The sequence below is a fragment of the Sceloporus occidentalis genome, unplaced genomic scaffold (assembly GCF_023333645.1).
Source record: "Sceloporus occidentalis isolate IW3139 unplaced genomic scaffold, rSceOcc1.0.p SCAF_27, whole genome shotgun sequence".
Lineage (NCBI taxonomy): Eukaryota > Metazoa > Chordata > Lepidosauria > Squamata > Phrynosomatidae > Sceloporus > Sceloporus occidentalis.
Window position 1 is genome coordinate 9,727,095 of NW_028317007.1, and position 15,200 is coordinate 9,742,294.

The following is a 15,200-nucleotide window of genomic DNA, read 5'->3' on the forward strand; positions in this document are numbered from 1 at the left end:
ATTGCAAACACAACACAGGTTTATATAAAAAAAAATATATATATATATATAGGTGTGGCAAAATTATTGGCACCCCTATAAATTTATATGAGAAAAATATATTTGAACTATACTCCCATTGATATTTTACATTGTTTAGTACACGCAAATCTTTTTGGATTTGTGAATTGAGAGCGTTACAGAATGAAAATAATTCTGCAGGCTTAAACAGAGAAATACATTGGTCAGTGGTTTTGTAGAATGTAGTATTGTTGTATTTTTGTACTATTACATGCAGGCTTAAACAGAGAAATACATTGGTCAGTGGTTTTGTAGAATGTAGTACTATTGTATTTTTGTACTATTAAATTTTCAGTCACTATAAGATTGTTTTTACATGCAAATTGAATTTATGTGAATTTAACACACCCTTTTTGGGTTAATTGACCCTGAGTGGAGTGAATAGAAATTACCTTGTTCAGTCATATATGTTTAGGTATCACCTTGAAGATGGTGTATCAATGCCGAAACCGGTTATTGTTATGATTGCCATTAAGATTACCACCCTGATTTATCTATAAGTTCTGTGTTTGTGACCATTCTTTGGTGAGCGATTTCCAGCGAATTGTTTATTCAGATGGGACTGACAGATTGAACTGAGTTACATTGTATCCACCAGACACGTGGAACTCCTCTACACTTTGCTCTCATACTGGTGAGGGCTATTTTGTAGCCATCTCTTCTGTTGCTTACCCAGTGCAGAGTAGAGCACTGTCATTATTTCGATGTACCTTCTATTTGATGTGTTCCGGTGACATTTTTAGTACACCTGGCTGATTAGGAACAGGAAATTGTTCAATCTTGACTTTCTGTTTCACAGGGGTATAAATATTAGATAATGCATAAGCCAAATTGCCTCAGTCACTCATCACAATGGGTAAGACCAAAGGAATATAGCTGTGATGCACGGTGAAAGATTGTTGAGCTTCACAAAATGGGAAGTGGCTAAAAGGAAACAGCAAAAACATTGAAAATGCCCATTTCCACCATCGGGGCAATAACTAATAACTTCTAGTCAACTGGAAATGTTACAAATCAATCTGGAAGAAGACGTGTATCTATATTGTCTCACCGCGCTGTGCAGAAGATGGTTCAAGTGGCCAAAAAATCTCCAAGGACCACAGCTGGAAAACTGCAGACGTTAGTTTGTGTTTTGGGGTCAGAAAAAGTCTCCAAAACTACAATCCAACAAAACCCACATCACCACAAGTTGTTTGGAAGGATTTTAAGAAAAAAACCTTAACTCTCATCCAAAAACAAACTCAAACTTCAATTTCCTTGACACTACTGGAAGTTCAAATAGGATTGGGTTCTATGGTCAGATGAAACCAAAATAGAGCCTTTTCGTAAAATGCCCACAGTTAAATACGGTGATGGCTCTTTAATGTTTTGGGGCTGTTTCTCTTAGGATACATGGCATCATGGACTTTATCAAATATCAATAGATATTAAATGAACACCTCACTGCCTCTACCAGAAAGCTTAAAATGGGCTGTGGTTGGATCTTCCAGCAGGACAATAATCCAAAACATACATCATAATCAACGCAGAAATGGTTTACATAATTAAGGTCCTACCATGGCCATCCCAGTCCCCTGACTTGAACATCATAGGAAACCTGTGGAGTGAACCGAAGGGGATAGTCCACCAACGTCAACCTCAAAATTGGAGGGATCTGGAGAGATTCTATATAGAGGAACAGTCTCAGATCCTTTGCCATGTATTCTCCAACCTCATCAAGCATAATAAGGAAACTGTAGTGTGTGTGTATGTATATACGGTATATATAGCTACGGAAGGCAGTGTGGCAAGAAAGAGGACATGTACCGGTATTTCAATGTGCGCATATGTGGCTGTGTATCTGATCGTTCAAGCACAATTAGCATACCTGGGAACTTTCAGGGTCCAGCTACCCAAAGCCTCTCCTTGCCTTGCCTGTTTGTGGGTAGGCAGTCCCACTGATGTGAGTCCCGCTATTATTGATTTAAATTTAACCTTGGCCTAAGATAAAGTATATCTTATTGGTGCTGTCACAGAAAATATGTTGGGTGCAAATGACGTATAACTGCTCCAGGGCCCAAAGCTCCTTAATCTGGCCTTGCTTGTTAATTATGGATAGGGGGAGAGGCAAAGAACTACTGTACCCAGTTGCCACTATACGTTTCCCTTGCTCTCATAAGAGGTGCTTATGGTAGGATCATAAGCTGGGGTGATGGGTGGGACGATGGGATGGACATGGGGTGGGCTGATGGGAGAGGCACGGTGCCCCCAGGCTTTAACGCTATACTAGGGCCCGATATTTCTGATAGTGCCCCTGATATTTACATATCCCACGTATGATACCACTTCATATGTGCTGTTCAGTGGCACGTCCTAAAAAAAAATGACTATGGAGGTAACACCAGGACAGGGAGGGAAAACACTTTGCTACAGAGCTGTGCTATTTTAAATTTAAAAAAGGGAATAATAAAACAGCCATAGCTTTTACTTCATACATGGGTTGCAGATACCCCAGGCGAGGTTCTCTTAGAAGAAGGGCCAAGTTGAGGCTTCATAATGCAATCATTTTGGCATTATCATATAGTGAATGCATTCTGCATACTGCCCATACCTCTTCTCGGGACATATACCTTATGCTGCAGTTCATAGAGTAGAAAAGTTAGCTACACATCTGACATATTACGTGTCCGCTCTTGACATGTATGGGTCAGCAGCATGTAAGGTGCATAAGCGCCCGGGAGGGGGGTCAAACGAAACGAATTCCTTTATCTAACCCACACTCTCCCGGCCTCCCCATTCACCTAAGCGCCCGGAAATCGCTCCAAGTGCAATATTCAAAGTGAAGGGCGTGTGGTGACGCTCAGGTCGAGCCGGCCGTCCCATTGGTTAACAGGCATTCTTGCTCCGCCCACAACTCAGAGCGAAAGGTCAGTCCTGCCATTCACTGGCAGCAATGGCGGCGCTCAGGGTTTTCACAGATGTGCAGAGAGTGGTGTTAACCTGGCAGGTGAGATGTCTCCGCTTCATGCCCTCCTCCCCCGCCGCAGAGCCGGCCGCTGAAGGGTTAATGAGTGCTAGCACTGGGGCCTTTCCCTGCATATAAAGGGCTTTATCCTTCTATCGCTTGCCTTCTACTTTACAAACGTGTGACCTATAGAGTGTGTGGTGCAGTCACACCGCTTACCGGCACTATAGCGTGCAATAGGAGCAAGTTATCAGACTATACCATACCGGCCGTGGGGGGGGGGGATACACTGATCTTCATTGAGTAGTTGACGACTTTAAGAAAAGTGTTGAAGGTGACTCTGACAGCGGTGTCTGTGTGGGTTAGTGTCCTTTCCCAGGTAGTGAGTTTGTGTGCATATATATATATATATATATATTCGCACACATATATATATATACACGCACGCACACATCTGAGCTACTGAAAAAGTATCACACGGTTACCATTACAATGTCATTCCTCTTATAACCTATGACCTCTGATACTCTGTAAAAGTCATTTGACTGCCCGCTGCTATCATACATATATAGTTAACAAGTCTTTAAAAAAAATATATAAAATGGTATGCTGCCAGAGGTGTCGTATAATGTGTGTGTGTGTGTGTATATATATATATATATATATAACACACACATGTTGAATGCTGGTTAAATCAACATCAGCAAAATATCCATCCCTACAATTTTCCTACCTGTCTAGAGACCTCAACATCTGGGCCGTAGGACTCTCCATCCAGAGAGTGCAAATATTTTGTATCGAAATTCTATTATAATAAACATAATGGATGCTCTGTCTGCACACTGCTTTGTGTGTTCTGCAATGTTATATTCAGCAAATTTGGTAACTGAAGCATAATAGATTGTAATAAACGTATGATCAAATTTGCTTCTATGTTCTGTAATGTCTGAAATAGGATAAATGGAGGTGCAGCTCCCAGGATCTTTTATTTATTTTTTGTTGGTTAGCCGCTATTTTGGACCAAACTCTCTGTGTTCTTAAATATTTTTCTAAAGTCGTGGATGGCTGCATGAATTTTTTTTTTAATTTTTTTTTTTGGGACCCGTGCTGAAGGTTATCCAGTTACTGTAAAATCTCAAGTCAGAATAGACATAGTATGCATGGTAAACCTCAAACTACATTTTGAGAGAAAGCAATAAATATATATAAGTACCATTGTGTAGGTACATCTAATGCAATAAAATAAAAATTATGTATAATATATACACTTCCTCAATGTGAAGAAAAATGTGAGTATTTTATGGGATATTACTTTAGCTGTTGATATAGTTAAGGACAAATCCACATAGAATTTAGACTACAGTATATTTTGGAGACGCCCTGGATTTATGTATATATATATATATATATATTATTATTATTTTTTTTTATTGATTTTCCCATGGAGATCAGTACATGACAGTACTACAATTTAAACATTTAAAGTACATTTTAAGGAGCCCAACTTAAGCGACATCTAGAATGTGGCCAGCGCTGCCCAGATGCTGATTATCTACTATAATTCTTATCCAACTCTGAGTCAACCGAAGGCTGATAGAAAATCCTGGATATTTTGGTTTGGCAGTAGCTGGAAGTAGACCTGTTGACTACCTCTGACCTAGAGACACTCAAGGACTGGCATTTGTGCCTGCTTGTTTTAGGACAGTAATTTTATATTTATGGAAGTGGAGTAATGTGTACTGTACGTGATGATTGGCAGTTATAAAACATAGGTGAAATACTTTATATGTTATCCAATTTCATGTATTCACTCCCAGCCAGTGAGCCCGGCTCTCTATAATGTTTTAATATGTTTAACCTTTGGACTGTCTTCCTTATAGTTAACTTGCAACAGAAAGGTAGTGGTAACTTAATGAAAAGATTTGTCCACAGAAAATCCAAATAATAATTTTATATCACTGCTTCTCCTGCTAGGCACATTGTCTTATGTTTTGAAGCATACCTATGGCTGCCACATTTTGCCTAGCTGTTTCCAGTATACTCTTTGAGGAGGAGTGGTTTTAAAGGTGACAAACGTTTTTTTAAAAACACATTTGACAGCGGAATTTTAGCCCATCTTGTCTGCCCATTCTTCCCGCTGTAAAGACCCTTCAATTGGTCTCATCCTTGTTTTGGGATAGCTATATCCCTATCCCGTGTGTATTTATATTCTCTCCCTCTATTAGCCTCTATCACTTCTGCCGGCAGGCTGTTCCAACCTATCTACCAACACTTTAGTAAAGTAAAACATCCTTACATTGCATTGAACATTGTGACTCTTGAACCAAACTATGGCTGTCCCGCCAATTCCAAGATAGTTGGGGTATATATGGCCTTAAGTATAATTCAGCATTTTCATAGTTGCCAATATTCCTGATTTGTTTTGTGATGTTCCAAACAGGAGGTGTGTACATGTCCTAACAGCAATATATATTGACAAGTATGGATGTTGCCTACATAAAATTATGCAAGTCCCTAAAATGAAAAAAATGAATGTGATCACATGATTTGAAATATATGCAGTGATTTACTTTACTTTTTTAATTGACCTCAGTATGCAGGTGACTTGCCCAGAACTGTGCCCACCCCTCCCTTGCACACAACACCATCCAGCAGCCTCTCTCCTTGCTGTAGACATAATGATCCAGTGGCCTGTCTTTTCTCCCTGTGTATATTATGATCTGACATCCCCTCACTCCACATATTGGTCTATCTGAAACTGCACTGCCATGAATTCTGGGGCAGGGGCTTACAGAGAAGGTCCTTTCATAGAAATTTCACTGTATGTCTTCTCACAGGCAACAAGTTGTTTTTTTCCCCTGCTGATTTCCTGTGTTGATTTTTTTCTTTTTATCCATTATCATAATTTATAAGCATTTTGTATTGGTCCCCATGGTAGCCAATGGCACTGATTGTTGCCTCTATACTTTTGTACAGCACACTTTTTGATTTGTGTACATACTTTGCTTGCATCCCATTATAATGTTTGCCTTGCTAGTGCAATGAAGCGTATTATATTATTTAAAGCTGTCAGGATTTATGGTGGATGTGAAAATATATAATTAGCCTATGCAAGCTACTGAATGTCTACCAACACGTCAGCCAGTGTACAGGTTTGTAGGTGAAAGGCTGTTTCCTTTTGGATTTTTATTTAGCCTTTTCCTTGCGAGTATGTCACAGAAGAGTCTGTCTGCACTTTCACCCAGTTTATTTGGTCTTTTGCACCTATAATGAAGTCACTTTTGTAAGTGCCTCTGTGAATTTCTATGATTACCCAGCCATAAGTTGCTTGTACAATCGGTTAACTGTATATTACAGTAGCAGATTTCCCACATGAGAGCTTCAATTTTGTCGAGTACCCAGAAAGAATCCTGACATAGTAACTACAGCTTTACCCCTCTTTGGGCCACTGACCATATTGTTGCTAATCTTCATTGCTTGCTCACCGATGTTCCATGCAGATCATCTCTTATGGGGTGAGGAACACCCATAAATATTATATCATATGAAAAGGTAGCGTTTCCTATGAAGCCATTCCCTATACCCTATTAAGCCTTATGCATTAAGTTAGCCCTGGAGGTCTGTTGCATTTCACATACAGCTTTTGTTATGCATTTAACTTCACTGGTTGTTTAACTCAAAGGAAACTCACTGGACCTGAGTTTCGCTCCAGTTGCATTACGTGGGGGGAAAGGTCAGTTCTTCAGTTTCTTTGGACAATGGCAGTGTATAGGCCACATTGTTATCGTGCTATTTCACAATCCTGCTTGCCTTCTATTGATCCTTTTGAGGCTTCTTTATTTGTGTTATCTGCTTCACCTCTATGGTTTTCCGGAATTCAGATAGTTGGGTTACTGATACATTTATGATCATTATGATTATTGCACCAGTTTCAATCTTTTCTAATACACAGATGACAAGTATTTTATATGCAAACATGTTTTGTACGCTATGCAGTCATATTCTGTAGTGTTATTATTGTTGCGTATCACCCTTTTAATGTAGTAATTGATGGCACTGTATTAATATATAAAATATTTTTCATAGATGTAATTAAACTATAAATGACATCATGTCTTGTACTAATTACAATGCCTTCCCTCTCTAAAGGGTATTTATTTGCTTTGCGAAGAAACTTTATTTTGGAGGCAAACCTATCCCTCTTTATCAGGCATTGTACGCTTCCAGCAATTCATCAAAACGTGTAATTCAAGTCAGTTGGCAATAACTCTTTCCTTCCTTCCTAAGCCATCTGAATTTCTGAAGCCTGCTTTGTAGGTAAAAGAAGTAACTCTGCATGGCTAATAATAGGAAGAGGAATTCAATGTCAACTCTTTCTTACCTTTTATAACTTTTACAGCTGTTTTGAAAAGCAAAATGCTCCACCTTTCTAAGAGACTTGCCTCCAAGGCCATAACATCAGTTTAGAGTGTTTTGCGTACCTTCGGGCATTATATGTTCTATGTACTGTGTTCCTGGGTCCTTCCTATTAATCCTATTCAACTGCATATAGCCCTACATTGACAAAGTCAGAAGTGCTTGCGGCCAACTGTGTTCTCACCGCGTTTTAACAGTAAAGAAGTGCCGCGCACAGAAATTAAAAGGATACTCCAGCCATCATATGAACTTTAATGCATACGATAGGTGCTTAGTCCCTTTTAAATTTTGGTGTAGTGATGTCAGGAACTGGATCCATACAGACGACTGTAACGACCCAGAGCGCCCAAGGATGGAGTTCAGGAGTTATTGCGCAGTAGCTGAGATGCCTGGTGCAGGGCGACTGCACTCACCCGGGTGATGAGCACCTAGGGTTGTGCAGCCACATACCAGCGCCCTGACAAAGCAGCGGATGTTGTCCCGTTCAAAACAAAGTAATACCCTGCAGGCACCCTGGAGCAGGCATGAGACATAGCACTCGAATCATGTGCAGTGAGGGGAGGGGGGGGGGGGCAAGAGAAGCAGCTCCGCAGCCTGAACGGAGCCTGACAAGTGATAAGATGCAAAAAGCCTCAGAAAAAAGCCCAATAGGTTAGAAATAATATACTGTTTCTCAAAAACAAATTAAGTGAAAATAAAAACATCAATCCTTTTCATGAAAACCTATTAACTGGCTTTTTTTTTTTTTTACTGTCTTCATATATGAATTCATTAAACTTATGGGAGAATCGCCATTTCTCAGCTGTCTGTGGATGACCTTGTGTCCTTTTGTACAGCCTTATGAAGAGTATGTCCTGAGAGAGTTATTTCATATTAACTCTGAATATAAATGTATAGTCGCATACTGAACTGCATCTAGTGTAAACAATCAGTAATTAGCCATTCTACATACGGTAACTAACCTTTTCCATTAATATTTTGTATTTTGATACAGTAATATATGTGGTTTTTAATGGAAATTTTAATTTTCCAGATGAGGCCTTACTAATGTGGCTGAAAGACTTTACACTTATCTGTAAAGGGTTTGCCTTCAGAAGCACCTAGTGAAATGATGTAGCTTCCTGATGCGAAATGCTATGATTATACCTTAGTGTTCTGTTGGGGTAACAGTCATGTCAAAAAGTGCCATGGAGATTACGAGTGCAATGTGCCAATAGTATTGTCAGGCCAGTCTTGAACCTAGCCATTTGGGGGCAATGTACTGGGACATGCAAATGAGCAAGATCCTTTTGGTACACATTTAGTATATGTTGGTTTATTTGGCTTAGGTGGCGTTTGTCTGAGCCAAATCATAATTTCCAGTTTTTCCATATCTACTTGTAAGAGCACGCTACCTTCAATGCATCATTTTTTCTTAATTTCACTAAAGTCATAAATTAGAGCCGGAAAGATTTTATTTGGTTAGTAAATTACTTGTTATTGATTCCATAACAACCTTATGTTTTTTATGTTAACCGGTTTGTCTTCCAAATACTTTATATTTAATATCTCTGTGTCTGTTTCTTGACAGCATTCTGCATTCAGGTCCAGATGGTGCTATTTAGCCTCCCGTGTCCAATATTCCACAGCGCCCAGCTGTTATGAAAAGGTTGGTCGTTACTTCTGATATCAGACAAACATGTATATCACTTCATGTATGAGGTTTACTCCTCTTTTTTTTTTTTTTTTTTTTTTTAGTAAACCTTTTACTGTAGAGCTTTGATTGAATGGAATAATCATACTATCTTAATGTAGTTTTAAAATGAAGTTCAAATAGCAAAGGCATCCTGATAAGGTAGAGGAAAGTAGTGGAAAAAATGGGAACAAAAAGTTACGTTAGAATGGGAGCACGATAGTTGGTAACAGGAAAATATCTGGGTAAACCACTGTATGGGTGACCGTGACCCATGTGCAAAGAAGACTGTGATGGTTCTGAGTAATTATATAATTTACAGAGTAGTGATCTTAGGTGGTGTGATAAGGAGATCAGCATAGGAGGTGGAAGTAACGGTTATTCACAGAAGAGCAAACTCCCAGGTTAGGGAATGTTTTTGAAGTCCAAGTGATTTATTTGGGGAGCGCAAGTCTACATTCTTTTAAAGCATTTATGCTAATTTGATGGCATTAATTATTAGAACATTTGTATAAAATGAATTTCCATTCCGGTTTTTGAGTTTGTATAATTTAAAATTTCACTGAACACATTTTTAATCTCTTACCTTGTCTGTAATTAACAGACCTATTTACATTTTAATATCAAGGCAAATTAGAATGGGGAAATATTAGCTTGTCTGAGCACCATCATTTGGTGATTATTTCTTGAAGGACATAAAATAACAGATTTTTTGGGGTGGGGGAGCTGAGAGAATGAGGGTTGTCAGGAGATCAAAATGCACATTTATTTGCAGGAATAGAACAAATATTTCCTTTCCACTGTTGCCCCTTCGTTTCATGTTCAGTTACTCGGTTGTATGTTTGTATAGTGTCAGAAGTATTAAAATACAATAACAAGCTATGTAAGTCCTTTTCTGCATTTTCAGGAAGTCTGGTTTAAAGATATCTTTCAAAGGCAATGAAAAGAGGAGAAAACATTGGTTAAACTCTTTCTGTAAGCCAAGCGGCTTCCTAAAACACCCAAATGAACTCAAACCTGCTTAAGGGGAACATTCTTTGAAGGTCCAGATGGGGACAATGCTTATTTTCCCCACTTCCTTTTCTTTAGTAAAATCACTAGATGTAAAAATAAAGCAAATGCAATCATGTATGTTCCCGTATTTCTACCAGTGACTGCCATCTAGAACTTTAATGAAAATTAAATGTAAATTAAAAGTAATTAATGAAGTCCATTTTCATTATTGTTTGCATGCACCAATGACGGTATTTAAAAATAAATATTTAGATTTTTTTTTAAAAAAATATTTAACCTTAAATTGGCTCATGATACATACATAGGGTAGTAGACGCCATACGTTTGTCAGAATAAATATTAGACAAATGGATAAAAAAAACTATTCAGACTAATGTTTTGTGTCCTTTTTTTGGGAACAAAACGCTCACTTTTTTTTTTTTTTTGCACAGCTTTGCTTCTTTTCTCTTCTTGTTCTTTCTTTGTCTGCTTTTCTTGGTATCTTCTCCGTTCATCAAGTTACTTCTGCGAGAAGGTTGAGTCTCCATGCAGTCCTCCCCTGCGATTGTAAGAACAGGGGAGAGGCTGCCCCCGTGGTGCGCAACGTTGCTCTACCCTTTTGCAGAAGTATTTTAAGAAGCCCGAATGTTGCAGACAGATACGCGGAGTCCCTCTAGGTTACCAGTCACCTCTTAGTGAACCAGTAGTTTTATTCCAAGACCAGCCTGGCAGTTTAGCACTTCTACTATTATTGGTAAACGTGCCTTTACAGAAATCTGAGTGCTGCTTCTAACTACTTGTGGCTTTCACAAGTACCATGGATGACTTTACTCTGGTCATCGAGAGATTTTAGACTGACCTTGTAAAGGATTTAATGACAGCATTCAATGCATGAATATTGAATTGCCATCCGGATGTCAATTGATAAAACTTATTGCATTAAGGGTCACTGCTCTTTTATATATAACATACTTTTGTGTTTTCTGTGTCTGCTTATAATAACGTTTAAAACAAAATTAGTGTGACTGATTTGCTCTTTGCTTTTTACAGACATTTGACAAAATCTTAATTGCGAACCGAGGAGAAATAGCCTGTAGAGTAAGTATTCAGTTGCGATCTCGATGTATTCTATGTATATTGTCCGTTTTTAAATCTGACTCCTCTTGAACAATTAAAATCCGTGTTGGTCACCAACAACTCTCCAAGGCCTCATGTGTAGATAGTGTGATTTATAATCTTCATTGTAATTTTGTTTATATACATGTTGGCATCAACATAAAATGGCAACTTTTTATGATCGACCTTCACAATCTCGTTTTATTATATACTTGAACAGGTTATCAAAACATGCAAAAAGATGGGTATACGAACAGTTGCAGTACACAGCGATGTTGACTCTGCTGCCGTAAGTTAATATTTTTGTTCTTTTGTTACGTAGGTCCATTATTGCATTCTTGAAGTGCCAGATATGTAGTCTAGGTAGCTTTAGTTTCGTATATGCCGTTGATGCTTTTTTTTCTTTGGGGGGGCAGGTAGTGTTGCCACCAAAATTCTGTAACAAAGGTTAGAAAGAAACATCTGCTCTGTGTAGTTCCTGAGTCCACCAACATTGATGCAACTGCATTAAGCCTGGAGAAGTTGGTAGAAGCACTGATCTTGCCCTGCATAAGGAAATGGTTACATTTGTAATATCACACGTTTCCTTGTGCGTTATGTAGGATTTCCTTCCCACCTTCAAGGAGAAATTTGCCAGTTTGGCCATTCATAATTTATATTTAAGATGCAGATAAAAGTGTCAGTTTTTGGTTTCCCATCTTATGGGCTCTTTGATTTTCATGTCCCTGCTGCTTTGTACATAGTTTTGCATCAGAGTGCTGGAGTTGAGTAGCCTAATCTTGGTAAACCTCATCAGTACAGGAGGGTAGAAATAGTTCTGACCGGTGGAAGTAAATCTGAGAATGGCAGCTAGTCGCAGGTTCCCATCTTATAGTGCCCTCTGCGGTACAGTGCAACTGCAGTATGTAAGTGGGACTGCCTGGCTTATCTAAATCCACTCGTAAAGAAGGAATCAAAAAGAGACGTGCCTTGTGCCTTTTATCTGCATGTCTCCAGCTAGAGTGTTTTAAATGATTTAGAAACTTGGCACAGGGTTGTTTAGACGAACCCATACTGGCACAAGTGTAGGGCTGCAACTAACGATTATTTTAATAATCGATTAGTTGGCCGATTATTTTTTCGATTAATCGGATAAAAAAAACCAATATGCAAATTTTTAGTTTATTTAAAATAATTTAATGAACTGGATGTTAAAAAACAACTTAAAATTTACATTAACATTCTTATTTTGTTATGATGTAATAAAAAAACAATATTTTCAAAGTACAAAAACCCAAACACAATATTTATGAAACAAAATAACCCCAAACATTCTGAAAAGAGGTGGACTATTACTGTTCAAGAAACTTTGCCCCAGCCCTGGCACTTTGCACCCAGCACTCAGCACTTTGCACCCAGCACTCAGCACTTTGCACTCAGCATTTTGCACCCAGCACTTTGCACCCAGCACTTTGCACCCAGCACTTTGCACCCGGCACTTTGCCCCCGGCACTTTGCACCCAGCCCTGGCACTTTGCACCCAGCCCTGGCACTTTGCACCCAGCCCTGGCACTTTGCACCCAGCCCCCAGCACTTTGCCCCCAGCACTTTGCCCCCAGCACTTTGCCCCCAGCACCCAGCACTTTGCCCCCAGCACCCAGCACTTTGCCCCCAGCACCCAGCACTTTGCCCCCAGCACCCAGCACTTTGCCCCCAGCACCCAGCACTTTGCACCCAGCACCGGTACTTTGCACCCAGCCCTGGCACTTTGCACCCAGCCCTGGCACTTTGCACCCAGCCCTGGCACTTTGCACCCAGCCCGGGCACTTTGCACCCAGCCCGGGCACTTTGCACCCAGCCCGGGCACTTTGCACCCAGCCCGGGCACTTTGCACCCAGCCCTGGCACTTTGCACCCAGCCCTGGCACTTTGCACCCAGCACTTTGCACCCTGCACTTTGCACCCTGCACTTTGCACCCTGCACTTTGCACCCTGCACTTTGCACCCTGCACTTTGCACCCTGCACTTTGCACCCTGCACTTTGCACCCAGCACTTTGCACCCAGCACTTTGCACTGTGCACCCAGCACTTTGCACTGTGCACCCAGCACTTTGCACTGTGCACCCAGCACTTTGCACTGTGCACCCAGCACTTTGCACTGTGCACCCAGCACTTTGCACTGTGCACCCAGCACTTTGCACTGTGCACCCAGCACTTTGCACTGTGCACCCAGCACTTTGCACTGTGCACCCAGCACTTTGCACTGTGCACCCAGCACTTTGCACTGTGCACCCAGCACTTTGCACTGTGCACCCAGCACTTTGCACTGTGCCCCTGCAGCCAGTCTCCAACTCTGCCCTGCCCCCACACTCACACCCTGCCCCCACACTCACACCCTGCCCCCACTCTGCCCTGCATCCACACCCCCACTCTGCCCTGCACCCAGTCTCCCACTCTGCCCTGCACCCAGTCTCCTACCCCCCACCCCCACCCCCACGAATCGCTCTGTGCGAACGGAGCCACTCGCACAGAGCGATTCGCACAGACATAAAGAATACTTACCTCCGGAACGCGTCACATCCGTCACGCAACTAAAAGAAGGCGGAGAGTGCAGAGCGTGTAGCGGAAGCGGGGAACGCTCGCGGAGGTAAGTAAAAGGAGCCGAGTGCTCCAACAACGAATCGATCACTCGATTAATCGATAACGGAAATCGTCGACAACGATTTCCGTTATCGATTATTATCGATTTTATCGATTCGTTGTTTCAGCCCTACACAAGTGTACTTGATTTTGCTGACTGTAGTTTAAGTAAAAGACTTTTGTAAAAGATATGACATAAAGCAAGGGTAAAGCCTTTATAGCACTAAACCTGTCTGTCAGCATGTTGCACAATTAACTGACAGGGATTGCAGTGTGTGAAAATAGGGTTTAGTATTGTATCCTCATTACGAACAAGAATATTCATTCAGATTTTAAGTAGAGAAGTACAGTGGCAAATCCTGTTAACGATAGCTGATATTCTGTAATGGAACTGAACACCGTTTGCAGCACATACACATTATATTCTGCTTTTCTGCATACTGCAATGACATTAGATATTTCACGTTTAACTTAGTTTTCAAATTTATCTATAGTACCAATGAATTTTTTCCCCTTGTTAAAGAAAAATGCACACTTTATGGCAGTTCTTAAGTGTTTAATGTGATGAACTGAAAGTTTTTGCTAAGTAAAGATTGGTTGCCAGTAATTGTATTTGAACAAAAGAAGGTATTGCATAAAGCCTTAAATGCACTGTCATTTTATTTGGCATTTTTAACACAGCAGGGTTTCTGGTTAGACTCGGCTTGTAATGAACAAGAACCAGAATCCCATGGTAAAATAATCTAAATGACTGATATTTGACAGTAAACGATAGGTAATAATACTTCTATTATATTGGCTATAGAACTTTCAGTAATACAAAATCTAAAAATACAAAATATAGACTGTGTTCGTAATTTATGTATTCTAATTTCTCTTATATATATATATATATATATATATATATATATATATATATATATATATATATATATATATATATATATATATATATATATATATATATATATATATAAAATCTCACAGACACACTACTGTTTGCTGTCACCTTGCTGTTTTTATGGAAAACTTGGACATTTCTGGCTATGTAACTTAATTGCAAAAGAGTTTTCTAATGATCAGTTAGCCTTTTAAACTTGGGTAAGCAAGCACAATGTGCCACTCATTCTCTTCTCTCCCTTTTCTCTTCTTCTTCTCACCTTACCTTCTCCTAAGTTTGGAGGGTTGTCTTATGATTGAGCAGTATGTATTTTAATATGTATTGATATGATTTCAAAAGAAAGCTGTTCTTGTCCTCAAAAGAAACATAAAAGCAATATACAATTTTTGTGGGTACAATGAGTGTTGATAAGAGGAAAACTAGGAATTATTTGATTCCTAGTAATACTTGGAAAGAACTAAAATTCCAGATGGTTGTAAT

The 15,200-nt window shown here is 39.8% G+C and overlaps 1 protein-coding gene across 1 annotated transcript in view; it reads left to right on the forward strand.

Moving 5' to 3' along the window:
* The first annotated feature begins 2,992 nt into the window (after positions 1 to 2,992).
* The window catches only part of LOC149299919 (propionyl-CoA carboxylase alpha chain, mitochondrial-like), a 166,654-nt gene continuing 154,446 nt past the window's right edge, over positions 2,993 to 15,200 (forward strand). The window contains exons 1-4 of the mRNA XM_089485827.1: positions 2,993 to 3,046; positions 8,991 to 9,068; positions 11,136 to 11,183; positions 11,422 to 11,490. Coding sequence (XP_089341953.1) covers positions 2,993 to 3,046; positions 8,991 to 9,068; positions 11,136 to 11,183; positions 11,422 to 11,490 — 249 coding nt within the window. The remainder of the gene's footprint in view (positions 3,047 to 8,990; positions 9,069 to 11,135; positions 11,184 to 11,421; positions 11,491 to 15,200) is intronic.